The sequence below is a fragment of the Canis lupus genome, chromosome 1 (assembly GCF_011100685.1).
Source record: "Canis lupus familiaris isolate Mischka breed German Shepherd chromosome 1, alternate assembly UU_Cfam_GSD_1.0, whole genome shotgun sequence".
In the NCBI taxonomy this organism is placed as follows: domain Eukaryota; kingdom Metazoa; phylum Chordata; class Mammalia; order Carnivora; family Canidae; genus Canis; species Canis lupus.
The window spans coordinates 84,021,264-84,039,358 of NC_049222.1; the positions used below are offsets into that span (position 1 = coordinate 84,021,264).

The 18,095-nt window shown below is 37.9% G+C and overlaps 1 protein-coding gene and 1 long non-coding RNA gene across 2 annotated transcripts in view; one reads left to right on the plus strand and one right to left on the minus strand.

Annotated features, from left to right (window-relative positions):
* The window catches only part of TRPM6 (transient receptor potential cation channel subfamily M member 6), a 132,955-nt gene that overhangs the window by 32,129 nt on the left and 82,731 nt on the right, over positions 1 to 18,095 (plus strand). The window contains exons 5-11 of the mRNA XM_038527064.1: positions 2,480 to 2,693; positions 4,312 to 4,436; positions 7,667 to 7,838; positions 12,867 to 13,035; positions 13,875 to 13,998; positions 16,749 to 16,821; positions 16,946 to 17,046. Of these exons, the coding sequence (XP_038382992.1) occupies positions 2,480 to 2,693; positions 4,312 to 4,436; positions 7,667 to 7,838; positions 12,867 to 13,035; positions 13,875 to 13,998; positions 16,749 to 16,821; positions 16,946 to 17,046 (978 nt within the window). The remainder of the gene's footprint in view (positions 1 to 2,479; positions 2,694 to 4,311; positions 4,437 to 7,666; positions 7,839 to 12,866; positions 13,036 to 13,874; positions 13,999 to 16,748; positions 16,822 to 16,945; positions 17,047 to 18,095) is intronic.
* On the minus strand, positions 433 to 1,487 carry LOC111096676. Its single transcript, XR_005354155.1, has 2 exons — positions 1,413 to 1,487; positions 433 to 544 (listed from the first exon to the last, which is right to left on the minus strand). It is a non-coding gene; the product is annotated as an uncharacterized LOC111096676 (long non-coding RNA).

Consider the following 18,095-nt stretch of genomic DNA (forward strand, 5'->3'; position numbering starts at 1 on the left):
TGATAATGTTTCATGTAATTTGCATAGTACAGACAGGTCAGCTATCTTGCAGAAGTTTTTTCTTGAGCTTGTTGATCACCTGCTGCATTTTTAGAGGCAGATTTCCCTGGAGAAACTGCAGGGTGTGTCCACCTCAGGAAAGCCTCAAATCAGCTTTACCTTGGAGGGTGACCATCAGTTGGATGGATTTGAAACAACAGTTCTTAATAATGTAGTCATAATCAAGTTTCATAATATAGTTTTACCATAATATACATTTCCAATTCTTAATCCTCTTGCATTTAGCTTTGTGCATAGATGTTTTCTTTAGCTGGTGAGAAAATTGCCTTTATTCTTCTCTGTGATCCTTTTTGGAAGCAACTCTTCTAGAACCCTGTATGTAATCTTCCCCTTTAGCTTTAGTCTTCTTCCTTTTGCTTTTATTTTTATTTGTAATCATCTTCATTTCCTCATTGTTTCATCCATTTGACAAATATTTATGAGGTGCTCATACTTTGCTGTGTCCCAAAGAGCATACATTCCATGTATTAACATTGCTTACAGTCTAGTGAGGGAAACAGAAAATAAATATACACTTACTACAGGTGGAGGCAGGGGCAGGGAATGCTCTGGATGGACATACAGGGTTCTTCAAGAAAATGGAAAGGGTAACTCCTGTTTTTCTGGGGCAATGTGTGTGTGTGTGTGTGTGTGTGTGTGTGTGTGTGTGTGTTTGTGTGAAGGAAGCCATCTGAAAGTAGGGACCCCTAAGCTGAGATCAGAAAGGTGAGTGAGGTGTTTGGTAAGAACACTTTGGGCTTGTGGGAAGGCCAAGGGAGAATATGGTGCATATAGAACAGAAAATATGGTTCAACAGATCTCCTGATCACTAATAGGTTTTATACTTAGCGTTAGATTGCCATTACATCCTGAGTACCTGAGTGCATTTTACTTGGTTTCTCAGAAGAGAAGAAACTATCCCTTTATATTTAAGCCCAGAATTGTTCTTCATGTTTACGGTGAGAGGAGCTGTGAGAGTTGGTTACTTATCTCCCTCTGCTTTCCCATACCTGGTTTTATCCCTCCCACCTCATTCTACAAAGGATTTGAGGAGAATTCAGGCCAGTTAAGAATCTGCCTGAGTTAGTTATAAAGGAGGGGGTGGGGGAAAGAAAGTCATTAACCTTTAGCACCATTTTGGGTTGGCCTTTGGAAGAAAAGATTAGTACTGATCATTTAGTTGATCAAGGTTGTTTATCTGAAATCTCAGAGTATCTGCTAGGAGTAGAAGGCTTCTAGATGAAAGAAAGAGGCACCCAGGAGAAAGAGGTGAACTAGGTGAGCCACATCAGAGCTGCCTCCTGCCTTTGTTCACCATGCAGAGCAACACAGACCATTTCACAAAGGTCAACTTTTATTTTTTCCCCTCCTACCTGAATATGTAGGAAAGCCATAGCAACTCATTTCTCTCACTGACCAAGTGAATCCTGATCATCTTTAGGTTCTAATACCTACTGTGATGACTGTACCAACTCAATGTTCAGGAATTCTAACATTTAGTAATTTTAGTAATTAAAGTAACATTTTAGTAACATTTATGATTGTGTTTTAAGAATTTCAAAGATGAACAGACAATTTTTTTAAGTCACTATCACATTCTGGAAGATAAGGCAATAATTCTCTCTGCATATGTCTGAAGAGCAGCGCCTGTGATTCTTTTTGGTTTTCTAATTCATGGTTTCTTATAACCCTTATCCAGGCAAAGCTGACTTAATCTTAGTGTTGTTTGGCTATGCTTGAGGCTCGCAAACTCATCTCAATATGATTTTAACAGTCTGAATGTGGCTGCATCTGTTGGAAAAAGAGAGCCAGCTATGATCTTAGGAAGAACACAAAATGATTCCAGTCTAACCTGCTGATTAGAATTTCTCTCTTCTTTTGGTTACAATTACTAAAAATATGACTCTTGTGAAAAGTATTTGTTTTAGAAAAAGATGTTTTTGGAGGGATAATTGTATATAAAGGGACTGGTTAGAATGTAAAATTTACAGTAAAATAAATATACATGCTTCTGGATTATAATTTAAATTGTGGAAATACATGAATAGTCAAGTAAATTAAGTCATAGGATGTATGAAAAAAACCCATTTTACCTATTTCTAAAAGCATTTTTTCTTTTAAATGGGTTTCTTGAAGTAGCGCTTTTTGCCAGTTTGAAGTATTCCTGCCTCATCTCAGACCTTCTAGAGAACATTGGTGGGCCAACCCTGAAAGCCAGAGGAAGCCTTCCTACCGTGACTTGTAATTCCCAGAAGGAACTTACAGGGGGTGTGGGATCCTTTCAAAGTAAATGTTTCCATTATACAAAGATGAACTTTTAAAGAAATCTCAGACACTTCCTTTTAAGTTTTGGCTATTTCAGCTGCCCTGCTGTGTGCTCATTGTTACTGGCATATAGTTTTTCCTATTTTATGTACATGTGTATATGCATATCTTCCAGTATATTAGGACTTCTTATGATACCAAGTTGGATCATCTGTTACATTTAATGTTGAAAGAGTGGAAGATGGAATTGCCAAAGCTGGTGATCTCTGTCCATGGGGGCATCCAGAACTTCAAGATGCCCTCCAAACTTAAAGAGATCTTCAGCCAAGGTTTGGTCAAAGCTGCAGAGACAACAGGAGCATGGATAATAACGGAAGGCATTAATACTGGTAAAGTGCACTCCCTGCCTCAGATTCTTTCGTTTTTTTAAATTCCCTCTTTTAACTCAATCAGGCAGTATGGCACCTAATCTCTGCTCTACAGTGCTCCCAGGAGACATGGTGGCATGAGAAAGATGAAAAGCGTAGTAACTAGAAAAAACCCCAGAAGAATCATAGACTTTCCTGGAATGTGTTTTTATCATTGTTAAAACATGCTATTTTAATACAACTTTGAGTAAACTTCTGGCAAAGAAAATAGTCTTTTCATGAATTTTAGACTATGGTGAGGTTTGAAAGGACATGGAATCCATGCAAGTATGGACAGTGTGGGCTTGGGTGTGAACTAAACTCGCTAGGGTCAAGTCAATAGCAAAAATACAGCTGAGAAAATTTGAAGATATAATTGGCTTTATTAAGCAATTCATGAATTAGGCAGCATTCCATATAGTAAGTAAAGAGAAGTTGTACAAAATGGAAGGCCTTTATAGGAAGGAGGGTGGGGCAAGGAAGTTATTAGCAAAAGAAAAGGGAGGATTGTTCCAGGCAAGATCACCTTCCCTTAAGGGGAATGACAGGGGGTCTAATCATCTTCCTTTGTGGATGGGGAGAGCCTTGTGATAGATTATCTCTCCTTGGTGCTGATCAGAAAATTTCTAATTGAGTGATTAAGACTGCATTCTGGGGGAGGTTGGAACTGCAGTTAGGTTAGGTTAGGTATTAAGCCCCAATTTGATAACTTTGCTTAAGTGATTCCATTTTGGGCTGTGGTTTCCCTTTTAAACAACACATGCTTTATTTCACTTACCACTTTTTTGTGAGTTTTTTTTTTTTTAACATTTTAGGTTAGGACCAATTAAGGAACATATATAATAGTGTGAAAACTATTGAAATACTTAATATAAACAAAAGAAATAAGAAATGAGACCTACTTGAAGCTTTCTTAAACAATAATCAGGGTCTGACCCCATTCAACCACAAACCCTTGGCATCCGCATGCTCAGGGTGGGACATCTGGACCATCAGCTTCACCTCATTACTCAATTCTTGTCTGTACAATGGATTAAATAAAGTTAAAGTTTCTACTTAAAGTGTAAATACATGTAAAACCCTTTAAAAAGCTACTTGTGCATTGTAAGAGTTTGGTCAGTGCTGGCTATTATTATTATTGTTGCTATTATTAATTCCAAAAGGGCAAATAGGAATGCATTAGTTTTGGAATGTTTATGTATATAAAGCTATTAAATTAATTTACTTCAATGAAGCAAGGGGCATATCCACAGGATGTTTTGTTGGGGCAGTAGAGAAGGTTAGAGGAAAAACAAAATAGAGCATTCATGTTGGCCTTGAGGACTTTCTGGTCAGTCAAAAATAGGGGCAGAACTGAGGTTGTAAGCAAAAATTGCCCAAAGGGAGAGGAGAATTTTTCAGGTAAAGAGGTCAGAGAGGAGAAAGAGGTGTTTAAAGAGAGTAGAGGAAGCAAAGATATCAGAAATTCATTCCACTGTGCCAGTAACTTTCCCTAAGAATAGCCCTTTACATATTTCTGCCCATTTGTCTCTTTCTAGCAGTCACGGTGTTTTGCATGATTTTTGTGTTAAAGTTTCATCTCTAAACTGATTGCTCATAGGCGTGTCCAAACACGTTGGGGATGCCCTGAAAGCCCATTCCTTCCAGTCCTTGAGAAAAATCTGGACAGTTGGAATCCCTCCTTGGGGTGTCATTGAGAACCAGAGAGATCTTATTGGAAAAGATGTAAGTAGACAACCTGTTCACAGCAAAAAGAAATGAATGTGTGTCCAATTGCCAATTCAGCACTATACCTGGGTATCTAAAAGACATCTTGAATGTAATATAACCCAAATCAACTTTTGTCTTTCCACTTGCCTTATCTTAGAAAATGATGATCCCATTCTTGCAGTTGTTCAAGCCAAAAACATTAGACTCATCCTGGAATGATCTCTGTCTCACACTGCAAACCTAATCCATCAGTAAATTATCTCAGCTTTACTTGAAATATAAAAATATATCCAGAATCTGACCTTTTGTCATTACCCCCACCGTTACTGAGCAGGTCCAAGACACCATTTTGTGTCACCTGGATGACTATAGAAATAGCCTTCCCATTTCTCACCCTTGTCACTTCTTCTAATATAAGCTCAATACAGTAGCGAGAATGATTCTTCTAAAATATAAATCAAAAAAAAAATAAAATAAAATAAAATAAAATATAAATCAGATCATGCTACTCTCCTATGAAAAACCCTTCAGTGGCTTCTGTCTTGCTCAGAGTAATAGTTCAATTTCTTGTAGCGGTGTGTTTGCGATAAAACAAGGAACATTCGTAATTTGACTCTCCTCTTTCCCTATCTTTTAGGACTCTGCTTTATTCATTCCTGTGTATCGATTCTTTCATCCTGTTTTTCTATAGGGAATGGACTTGTCTAAGACTGTTTATAAGAATAGTGTATATTTCTGATAAAAATCTCAGGTATTACAAAGGGTAGGAAGAGGAAAGATAACCACTATTAATATCTTGGTGTATATCATTCCAGAATTCTAAGTATGTGTACATATGTATAGAAAAAAAGTTTGTATGAAAAAAGTGGTAAAAGAAATCCACCAATGTGAATCTGTTTTTTTAGCTTAACTTTTTAACAGTTACTTCTCTGTCATTAATATAGACATGTGTATGGTTTACCTTAACTTTCATTTTGAAAAATTTCAAACATATTAAGGAGTAGACAGATTAAAATAGTGAAATCCTATGTACCCATCTCCTAGCTTCAACAGTTATAAGCTCAGAGTTAACTTTGTTTCATCTATCCCTTTATCCATTCCCTACCTCTTCACTCCAATATTTTGAAGCAAATTCCAGACATCAAATAATGTCACTAGTAAATATTTTAACCAATGTTTCTAATTTAGCAGTTAATTCACCAGTACTTTGATATTTCTAAATACCAATAAGTAGATATGTCTGAAATATGTGGACAATTAAAAAATGCATAACCACATTGCCATTTTCATATTAACATTTCAAACTAACAATTCCTGAATATCCTGTAAATTGGTAGTTTGATTTAAAAGTATGATCAAATGCAAGTTCTTTTGTGTGTGCAAGTTTATACCATAAGAGATGTGTCCTTCCCTTGTACCATATGATTATTTTTCTTTTTATGATGTCCTTGCCTAGATTCATGATCTCAACTGAGTTGCAAATACTGATATTTAATTATAATATTCTTTCTTAAAGGGAAACATTTTCTCATCAACCATTTGGTTTACCTTGTGGTATAGTTGTATGGGAAAGGGCAGAGTAAATGCTTGATTCTTTCTCTTTATTTTCCAATTTTCAAAGCAGTGATTTGTTATTTACCTCCAAGGTGAACAATGAGATTTTTTTTGGTTCCTGAATTGAAATGTATCAAACATAATTTATTTAGTATATTTCAATTCATTATTCTATTCTAGTTATTACTTTTAATTATGCCCAAATTGTCCCATTTTGGCCAGTGGAAATTTTTCAAGTTGTCTTGAGTCCTTTTAACACAATTCTAGTTGTTTTTCATTGCTTCCTTGTGTTTTGGTATGAAAAAAGATTTCCAGGCTAATAATGTATATTTTTTGCTCCTTGAGAAATGACTGATTTCTTTTAGTGGGAAATTGTATTCTGGGGACCAAGAGTGCATTCTGATTTTTAATGCCTGATAATGATCTACTGAACTGTTATACTTTAATAATAATATAATTTAACCTTTCCTCTATTATTGTCCATTTTTACTTGCATAAAAATGATATTAATGTTGTGATAAGATGCTTAAGATGTATTAAATCTATCAATTATTTTCCTTTTTGGTTTCTAGTGTCAGTGTCACACTTAGGAATTAATAAAGATAACTTTTAGGGACGCCTGGGTGGCTCAGTGGTTGAGCGTCTGCCTTCGGCTCAGGTCATGATCCCAGATCCTGGGATCGAGTCCCACATCAGGCTCCCTGCATGAAGCCTACTTCTCCCTCTGCCTGTCTCTGTGTCTCTCATGAATAAATACATAAAATATTTTAAAAAGATAACTTTTAAAGACTAGTGTTGGTAAAGTTTATAGTACTTTTCCCATCATTATTTCTTTTAAGCCTCAGAGGTACCCTCTGCTGTAAGAATTATTATCCTCACTTATACATGAGGAATGTAAGCCTGAGAAAGGAGACAAGAATTACCTCGAGTTAAAATTAGGAAATAGAAGAGTCTGGACTTAAACTTGTACTCTCTGACTCCAAATACCGTGCTTTTGTCTCTAAAAACAAATAAGAATTGGAGTAGCTTAAGGAAGAATCCACAAGTATCAATAAAGATCTGGATGTAAGTTTTATACTGAATGGATGGATATCTATTCAGTTGGTTGGCTGTTATTCTTCATTTCATTTGGAATACTTGAAAAAAAAGCGATATCACAATATTGTTTTCGAATAGGTCTACTGAAAGGCATATTTTTGGGATAGTGATGTAGTCTGCATATCACTGCACCTCTTTGAATTGTTTTATAATGGTATGAGACAAGATAAGTACAGAAATTAAAAATAAATATTTAGAACCATTTTTAGCAATGTGACAGTGCTGTGATGTCTAAGCATATGGCCAGTGGGCTTATTGTGTTGAGCACAGTGTGTGTGAGAGTTATTGAACTTATGCCATGAGTCTTATGTAGTATGAGACCTCATCCTCATGTAGGATGAGAGAGACCTCATGAGACCTCGTGTAGGATGAGCCAAATGCTGGTTACACATAGGACCACATACTAATTCATCAAAAAATGTGATATTAAGAAACCAAATAGATCCTTCATCACAGATAGCGTGACAAACACTGTTCTAGGTAGTACTTACTAATCTTGGCAGGAGCTCTGTGGTGCTGGACAGGCCTTATGGAGCAATTGAGCCCAGGGAAGGACCTTGAGCTCTGAGCTTCTCATCTTTACTGTCTTTCAGGTGGTATGCCTGTACCAGACTCTGGGCAACCCCCTTAGCAAGCTTACCACACTCAACAGCATGCATTCCCACTTCATCTTGTCTGATGATGGGACTGTGGGCAAGTATGGAAATGAGATGAAGCTCAGGAGGAATCTGGAAAAGTACCTCTCTCTGCAGAAAATACACAGCCGTGAGTACCAGAGGCTCAACCAATAGGGCCTCCCTGGGGGGCTGCTCTGGAAAAAGGTACTCCTTTGTTATCCATAGAGTAGAGACATCCAAGTTGGTCCTTGCCTTAAATGAACAAATGTGAACCCACAGCCAGAAGAAAACAGGATGTGAAGTGGTGTGGAATTGTGCGTGACAGGAGAGAGGAAGAAGTCTTAGAGGACATCATAGTCATCATAGAGGTTTTCTAGAACAGTGGAGACTTTAGCATAGCCCCCAGCTGTTTGTAGGGTGGGATGAGTGGAAGATGCTATTGTGCTTGTGGGGAGTATTGATGCCAGAATGGGAATGACTCAAGAGCAGTAAGGAGGCTGGCCTGAGAAGAGTGGGGCATGAGTTTGATCAGCTAAGATGGCATTTCATGCCCCAGATAGGGAAAGGTTAAAACCAGACTGGGCTTTTAGAAATAGGGACCTTTGAAAGTTTCAGTGTTGTGTGCTGCTTCCAAGGGATGCTTTGAGATAGCCATTTTGGTAGTGTTAAAAAAAAAAAAATTCAGCTGAGTATATGTAAAGATCTTACTGGTCTTATTTAGTGATTCATCAGTTGGGCAGCATCCCATCTGGCAGATGGAGAGGAGTTCCAAGGAGATAGAATAGAAAACTTTTATGGGCAGAAGGAGGTGTGTCAGGGCAGTTATTCTGACAAGGAGTGGATTGTTTTGGGCAAGGTCACCTTCCTTTGGGGGAAGGTGGAGTGGGGGTGGGGGCAGATGACCTCAATAGTGCCAACCAGGTAATTCCAGACTGACTGGTTAAAGGTTACATTCCTGGGAGAGGTTGCAACTGCAATTAGGTAAGGTATTAAATCTTGGTTTTCTGTTGTGGAGCTTAGCACAAGTGACTCTATTTTGGGCTTGTTGTCTCTTTTTTTAACAGTAGTACCTATAGGAGGGAGAAGGGAGGGAGGGGAGTTGTGGAAAGGTAGGTGCTGCCTGAAGAAATGGTGACTTTTCATCCAAGGCAGCAGAAAGTGGGCCTCTGCCTCTTTTCATGAGTTAAATCTTCCACAAAATGTTCCCACCCTGGGGGCAGAACACCAGGGAGCCAAAGCCCCTTGAAAGGCTCAAGTCCTCTTCAACTTTTGACTTTTGGCCAGAAGTGCTGAATGTCCTTTGAGTTTTTTTTACCTTGATCTCCTGAGGCAGACTACTGTCTACAACTACTGTCGATGACCTTAGCCAAGGAAGTTAATATTTGTTGAACAGTTTTCTTAATATAAAAGGGAAGGAATTGTCTACCTTTTGTTGTGAGAATTGAGATAATGTATGCTTGCTGTGCCTAGGATAGTGTTGGGTACATAGTATGCCCTCAGTAAATATCTGTTTCTTTCTTTTATCCTCTTTTGATATAGGCTTAATTTCCTTGTTGGGAGGGTAGGTGTGGGAGGGACCCTTGGAATTGTTGCCAGTCACTTAGAGCTTAGTGTGAATGAAGGTTGGAGGCTTATTTATGTAAGAAAAGGAGAGAGAAGATCAGATATGTGGTCCTCTGTGGAGTAGGTGTGAGTGAGGATAAGGGAGACCCACAGAGGAGAGGAGAGGAAAAGAGAGACGAGGAGAGGACTGGTTAGGGACTGGCTCTGAAGAAGGGTCTCATGGGTGAGGGCTCCCTTAGAGGTCTGAACTATCGATTGCCTGAAATATCCTGTTGCCTCTATTGACCTATGCTCACCACAAAAATTGCTCAGGGGTTTCGTACAGCATCAGAATGTGTGCCCCAGGAGAGCAAAATCTTATCTTTTTTATTATAACCCTGCTGATTCTCCATTTGTGGATGTGTGGATACAACCTGAAGCTTGCATATAGCACCAAGTAACACTTCTACTTTCAAAGATCTTGAAACTGAGGATTTATTCGGAGAGTTTCACTTTGTGTGTAAAAGAATGTAGAGTCCATTTCAGTGGATTGGTAACATTATTCTAACAAGAACCAGTATGAAGGAGCAAAAGCAGTAAGGTACCTACACACACACACACACACACACACACACACACATACACAGGGAAGGAAGAAAGGAAGGAAAAAGAAGGAGGAGAAGGACAAGGAAGAGAAGAAGAAAGGAAATAGAGGAAAGGAAAGGAGGACAAAAGAGAAAAGCCCCCAATGACCTCAAACTCTTACATATAAAAGCTGATCTTTGTGCCCACAATGCTCACTAGAGAGGTTTTCTACTATATTTGTACTGCTCAAAAAGGATTTATTTGGATGGAATGAAAATAGTTAAATATTTTGTTGATTTCTTTTTTTTTTTTTTCTTCAGCAAGACTTCTTGGAGTCCCTGTAAAACCCTTGATATTGGCCAAGAATACTTAGAAAAAAACCCAAAAAATCAAAACCCCCTAAACCCCTGATATCATAAAGTTGCAATAGGAATTCCGGGGTTTCAGCTGTTTGAAATGTGGCCAATGTCAGTTCCTAAGCCCCTAAGAATAGAAAGCACAGGATCAGATGCATGGTATCTCTTCATAATCCAACTGACAGTGGAGAAGAGTGCTTTCCTAGGATGTCTTATTATATGAGCTTTTAATTTGGAGGCATGATATCATATTCTTGCCTAACCCTGGAGGCCAAGAATAAAAGCAGTTGTGTAGTGAGATTTCTCAGCAAGAACTTGACAGTTTTTTTTCCTTTTTAACAAATATAATTAGCATCAGTAAGATTCTTTTTGTAGAAGACAATCAAATATTTTTATTTTTGTGGGAATTAGTTATTGCTTCAAGAAAGATGTACCCAATAGAAATTGAATTCCCTTTTTACCTTATTGATTCTTTTGTGATGGTAAGAGTGCTATATACTCTCATATTCAGATAAAGCAAAGATAACATATAGGAGAAGGAAGGGTTTTCCATAATCTCCCAATAAAACTAACCATTGTCAACATTTTCATATATATGCTCTCAGAAATTTTCTTTCCTTTTTCAAAAAAGATTTTAATTAATTTATTCATGAAACAGAGGGAGAGAGAGAGAGAGACATAGGCGGAGAGAGACATAGGCAGAGGGAGAAACAGGCAGGGGAGCCTGATGGAGGACTTGATCCCTAGACCCTGGGATCATGCCTTGAGCCGAAGGCAGATGCTCAACCGCTGAGCTGCACAGGCATCCCTATTAGGAATTTTCTACACACACACAGAGCAATATTTTTTAAAAATGTTGAACACTAGATTTATATAATATCCATGCTTCATTTGTAATCTTCTCTCTGCCAGTAAATATGGGTACATTTCCACATCAGTAAGCCTAGTTTAACACATCTTTCAGGGCTGCATAGTATTTCATTATATAGAGCATAAGAGACTTTCTTACAAAAGTTTTTTCCATCTATGTCATTGTCTCTACTTCTCTTTCTGCTCCTGGCTCTGTCCCTCCGTGCCAGGGGTTTTACACACACATAGTCACCTGGACACCCTAGCCTGTATGTCCAAGCTCTCATCTTCCCCTCCCCTACATCCCAGGGTCATTGTCAAGTATGTCCTGGGGGAGGACATATCTGGGGCATAGGCCCGACAGCTCCTGGAAGCAGGAATTTGGGGGTCTAGGGCAAGTAGGGGAGAGGGCACAGGCTTCTCTCAACCATTGGTCCTGTAGACCCTGCACTGTGAGGGGGTGGCATGGCCAGAGGAGGGTCTGTTAAAGGGCCTGGGATAAAGTCCTCTGATGTCCAGTGTGAGCGTGGTATTGCCTGCCAATTTTACTTCTTTAGAAAAGTAAAATAAAATGTCGATTTAAATATATCAGTACATGTACAGCATAAAAGTTAAGTAAGTTTATAGAATAAACAAGTTCCTCAATTTTTCCCCAAATCTTTCCTTCCCTTCTCCATTATTAATAGTTTGATGTGTACCCTTCCAGAGTTTCTAGTTCTATATATATATATAGATAGATAGATAGATAGTGTAGAATGGATATATATACACATAAATATATAAAAATGTATATATATAAAATGTATATATGGATAAGTGTATATATAAAATGTGTATATGTACATATATTTATACACATGCATGGATATGGATATATCTAAATGTATACACGGGTATGTACATATAATAAACATTTATGCACACATATACACATATATCATGCAAGCACATATAAATACCTATACATAATGCAAACATTATATAAAATACATACTCATGTATGTGGTTTTAAAAATATAAAAAGGTGGGCAGCCCAGGTGGCTCAGTGGTTTAGTGCCACCTTCAGCCCAGGGCATGATCTTGGAGACCCGGGATTAAGTCCCACATCGGGCTTCCTGCAAGGAGCCTGCTTCTCTCTCTGCCTGTGTCTCTGCTCTCTCTCTCTCTTGTGTCTCTCATGAATAAATAAATAAAATCTTTAAATAAATGTATAAAAAGGATTATACTATACATATCATTCTGTAACTTTTTCATTCAATATCTTCAAAAAGAAAGACTCCATGGTCTTTCCTTTTTTTTTTGGTCTTCCTTCTTTAATAAAATGTGTACTCATGATAAGAAATTTAAACAGTGAAAAGTGGAATACATTGAAATGTAAAAGTCTGAAAGTTACCCATTCCATCTTGTTCTTAGACATATCATCATTAGAAGTTGATTAGATTGGCAAAAGTTTGATCATTTCTGGAGATGAGTGATAGTTATATTGGGATCCATATTTTTGGTTTTCAAAATATGCTTGAAGTTTTCCACAATGAAAAGTAGAAATTTCTTGAAGGCTAATTTTTTAAAAACATTTTAAATTAATGAAAATCTTTGGCTACTTTGTTAAATGGGGAAAGCTTGAAGATGCTCTTACCATATTTATGCAACTTTAATTGAAAGTCCAAGCTTCTGGCTTGGTCTTGAACTAAGGAAGCCTGAGTGAGTCAAGGAAGGAAGAGGGGTGAGCATAAGTATTAGGTGTATGGGGTAATTGAAAGACTTGTGTCCAGGAAAGTAACATGGATGACTGGCAATATAGGGTTTCTTTGTAACAGTTTGGTATTGTCTGTCATCCAAAACAGGCTCAAGACAAGGGGTGCCTGTGGTGGGGCTGGTGGTGGAAGGAGGTCCCAATGTCATCCTCGCTGTGTGGGAGATTGTGAGAGACAAAGACCCGGTGGTGGTGTGTGAAGGCACAGGCAGGGCTGCCGACCTCCTGGCCTTTACCCACAAACACATAGCAGATGAAGGGTGAGTGTCTGACTCCTCAGTTTTTAAACCATGGTAACTATTTATTCCTCCATTTTAGTTCTTTAAGCTCTCCATTTATGTGGGCCACATATCTTGGAGGCCAGAGATTGAGACTAGAATTAATTTTTCAGTGATTTTTATATGTATTAGTTAATGCCAGAATGCCCTTCACTGATGTAAGTTGCTGTTTCCATAGCTGAAGAATGGCCTGTCTCTCTCAGGAGCTCTAGAACCCTGTGTGAGCTGGGGTGGGGTGGGGTGGGGGGAAGGGGTAAAAGCACTTTCAAGGTGGGAGTGAGGGAGAAGACCAGAGCTGGACCTAGATCACCTTCGGATTCATTTCCCATTAGTAAAAAGAGCAGGAATTGGGGAAATCAGCATCCTGGCATTAATATACATTGTGTTTATTTAAGGTTGTCTTTAGCCTTTTCAAATAAAAAAGGTGGTTTCTCTCTGGCCATGCATCTATCTAATGTGATTCTTCCAATTTTAAAAGCGTGGTCTTTCTCCTGTGTTAAGTAAATCTAATGCCTGTGAACTAAAATATTGACCCCATCCATTTACTTAATAAACATGTTTTAGAAATCTGTCAGCTCCAGAACCTTGCCCCAGAGTGCTTTCTTTCCAGGATCCTGGTAGATCCATCCATGCTTGCTTTCAAATTCAGCCTCCTGCTACCTTGCTTCCCTTTGCTTCCTGCTCACTTGCTCTCAGAACAGAACTGTGCAAGGAATCCTCTTCAGTAGGGTGGGACACACAGGTGCTCCCCTGCTGAAGTTGCTGGTTCCATCCCTTCTCTGCATTGTGCTGAGTCATGACCATTTATCTCTCTCTCTCAGGGCCCTACGTCCTCAGGTGAAGGAGGAGATCATCTGCATGATTCAGAACGCTTTTAACTTTAGTCTTAAACAGTCCAAGCACCTTTTTCAAATTCTAATGGAGTGTATGGTGCACAGGGATTCTGTGAGTATGATGAGTTGATAACTCAACTGACTTTAAAAACTGATAATTTGTATCAATTGTAATATTTATTTCCACAACTTTTAAAAATAAGGAGGTTTTTTTTTTTTAAGTTTTATTTTACTTTTAAAAGTAATCTCTACACCCAACTTGGGGCTCACACTCATGATCCCAAAATCAAGAGTCACACACTCTTCCGACGGAGCCAGCTAGGTGCTCCCGAAACAAGGAGCTTTTCATTTTAATTTGATTGTATAGAACTCGATAGAACTTGACTGTTAGTTGGGTAAACTTGGCTTTTTATTTCCTCCTCTCCCCACTTCCTCACAATGCTTCAAATTTCAGAGTGCACTTAGGAAAAAAACTTAATATAGCAGTATTACAGAAAGTGACCACATTTAGTGAAGATCACACATAAATATTTTCAGAGGGTAAAAGAGCAGCTCTATGTTTTAAAAGAAGTCTAATCTGCTGGCTTAGATGACTGCGTCATAACATCTCAGTAGATCCTGCAGGTGATCTTTGGGAACGCACTAAACACTGGGGAATACAAGTATATACTCTGGGACAAATGAAGGCCATAAACTATTGTCTGTGAACATAATGTAGATTCAGGAAAAGATTTTAGTGTTTTAGGGTACTTTGACCCAAAGTTTTATCAATGAGTTGGATGAGATGAAGCCAACAATTATAGTAAATATGCAAATATGTCATGATTCACAGTGATCTTTCTAGAATTCAAAGGCTAGACCAAATCATTCAAGATTTTGATAATACTTAAGCACCTGGCCTCAAAAACAAAAACAAAAATAAACAATTGAACAAGCTCAGGCTGGACAAAGCATAGCTAAACATACATGACAAACACTTGGTTTCAGCAGACCTAATAACAAAAAAATAACAACCATGTCTACAATTAACATGTTTTCAGATGTATTTTTTTCACCTTGAAGTAACCCCATGAGTGAGTTCAATATGGCAGTGATCTTTTATTCCAGTTTCAGAGATGCCAAAGCTAGAACCTAGAGAATTTAAGTGTTTTGCCCAGAGTCATGTGGTTACAAAATGGTAGAACAGAAATGTGGGGTCAGAGATGAAATCTTGTATGTGGTCTACTGCATTTGATATTTCCCACAAAAACCAATAAGAAATAAGCATCTAGGGGTGCCTGGGTGGCTTAGTCGGTTAAGCTTCTGACTTCGGCTCTAGTCATGATCCTGGGGTCCTGGGGTTGAGCCCTGCAAAGGAGTCTGCTTCTTCCTCTCCTTCTGGCTGCCACTTTGCCTACCTGTGTTCTCTCTCTCTCTCTGTCAAATAAATAAATAAAAAATCTTAAAAAAAAATAAAGAAAGGAATGGGGATCTTAAAGAGATTTGTGTCTTCCTGTTATCAAAGAGAGTAATGAACATGTAATCATCAAGAGGAAACTAGAGTAGGTGCCAAAGGCTTGCACTTCTTAGGAATTAGGTCTTCAGCTCCTGCATAATTAAGAGTTGATTTTATTCATGCACATAGAGGGGTGAGCCAATACTTGAATTGTGGAAGCATAGGTTTTCTACCTTTGTGGGATCTTAGAGATTATTTAGTGGGTTCCTCTCACCTTGTGGATGAGGAATCTGAGATTCAGTGGCCTTAAGATATTTCCCCCAGACTGACTAGTTAGTGGTCTATCTGGGCTCACCAGACTTGACTCTTTTTGTTGAATAGTTCCCTTGACTATATAAAATATATTTTCATTTTTTAAAAATATTTTATTTACTTATTCATGAGAGACAGAGAGGCAGAGACAGGAGAAGCAGGCTCCATGCAAGGAGCCTGATTTGGACTTAATCCTAGGACCCTGAGATCATGCCCTGAGCTGAAGACAGAAGCTCAACCACTGAGCCACACAGGCATCCCATAATTTCATTTTGAAAGACTGAGATACATTCATTAACTGCAGACAATCTTTTCTTTTTTTCTTTTTCTTTAATTAATTTATTTAAGGAGTGAGGAGAGGCAGAGGGAAAAAGAATCTTAAGGAGATTCCACATTAAGCATGGAGCTCCAAGCAGTGCTCCATCTTAGACCTTGAGATTGTGATCTGAGCCAGAACCAAGAGTTGGGCACTCAACCGACTGAGACACCAGGCACTTTTATAATCAGAAATAAAATTCTTGTCTTAAAAAAATTAGCCTTATGGCAGGGTGCACTGGACACAGACATTGTGAAGATTATTTGTGTTGCCCTTTCTACTCATTAATTGCATTGTAATTGCCTCATGTATTTTGTGACTGAATCCTTAAGAATTCACCTCTCATTAAAAAAAGCAAAAATCTTAGTTTCTAAGATGAGGTAAACAGAAGCATGATATCTTGTGATATCTCTTCAAAAGGAATGATTTTTTTTTCATAAGGAATTGATAATGAGTTTCTTTTTATCCTAGTGAATGAGTAGTAAATTCAGTGTATTAAATTTTTTTTTATGGGTTTCCTGTAGGATAGGTAGATTTTTCAGTTTTTTTTTTCTCTCTAAATGTTCACAATTCTCCATTAACCTATTTAAGAAGTTTTCTATAAGTAAAAAGAGACTAACTAATAAAGAAGATTAACTGTGTGTGTGTGTGTGTGTGTGTGTGTGTGGTTTTTTTTTTTTTTTTTTTGCATTGTTTTGGTCAATTCATTACCTCTAGAACACATTTTGTGGGTACTTTTTGAAAACATTTCTTTGCTAGTTTCCAAAATGTATGGCTTTCTGTTTCTCAACTCTTATAGATTACCATATTTGATGCTGATTCCGAGGAGTCACAAGACCTTGATTTAGCAATCCTAACGGCTCTGCTCAAGGGTGAGTGTCTAAAGAGGGTTACATTTCTTCCACATTTTCTCTTTTCACATTCCATGGAACTTGGTATTTTTTTAATGTTGATATTTTAAATAAGATATATGATTGTTCTCTTCTTTTACCCTAGGCACAAATTTAGCAGCATCAGAACAATTAAATCTGGCAATGGCTTGGGACAGAATGGACATTGCCAAGAAACACATTCTAATTTATGGACAACATTGGAAGGTATAGTTAAAATGAAGTTATTTTGGAAAAATATTTCATGTGTTGGCTTGTAAGGAGGAAGTCAAAAGAAAAAATTGGCAGAGAGATAGATTGGTTTGAGAGGAGTATGGAGGTAGCTTCTCTGTAGCTGGGTGCCCAATACGTGAGACATTTCTCTCATCAACTTTGCCTCCCTAAAATCATTTTTTTCCTCAGGCTAATTGAAATTGGTAAATGGAAGGATGTTTTACTTATTTTTTTAAATGGCTGGATTTTTATATTATTTAAAACTTAAATTTTTTTCTTATTTTTGCATTGAAGTGTCATGTAGTCACAATAGAAATAAGTGAAAACAGAGAAAAGGGATCCCTGGGTGGCGCAGCGGTTTGGCGCCTGCCTTTGGCCCAGGGTGCAATCCTGGGGACCCGGGATCGAATCCCATGTCGGGCTCCCAGTGCATGGAACCTGCTTCTCCCTCTGCCTGTGTCTCTGCCTCTCTCTCTCACTGTGTGCCTATCATAAATTAAAAAAATAAAAAATAAAAAAAAAAAGAAAACAGAGAAAAGCAGAAAGAAGAGATATTATCTATAGTGCTAATGGTAACCACTATTAACATTTCATTTTTAAACATTGCAGTTGTGACCATACCACAAGTATATTATTTTTGAGTCAAAATAACACATGCATATTATTTAAGAAACATCTAATGGTACTAAAAGGCAACTAAAACAACAATAGTGCTCTGTCCTGCTAATCACAAAAGTGAAGTAATTTTGACATTTTTTTTATTGTATTGACATTTATAAATCTTCATATTTTTAAATAACAAGTCATATTGCTATTTTCTGATTCATTCATTTTAGAGACCTCTCCACTTTTCTGTCTATGGTCCTGTCCTCACTGCTACAATCTGGACTGGTTGCCTGCTGTTCCTGGTTCTGGGCTGTCATGCTGGGATCCACCTTCATCATATTGGAGATTCCCTTTGCCTCTCTCCTGTGTTAGAACACCTGTTTTCCGTATCCCATTTCTTCTTCCTTGGTTTACTCCTTTGTTTCAATGAGATGCAT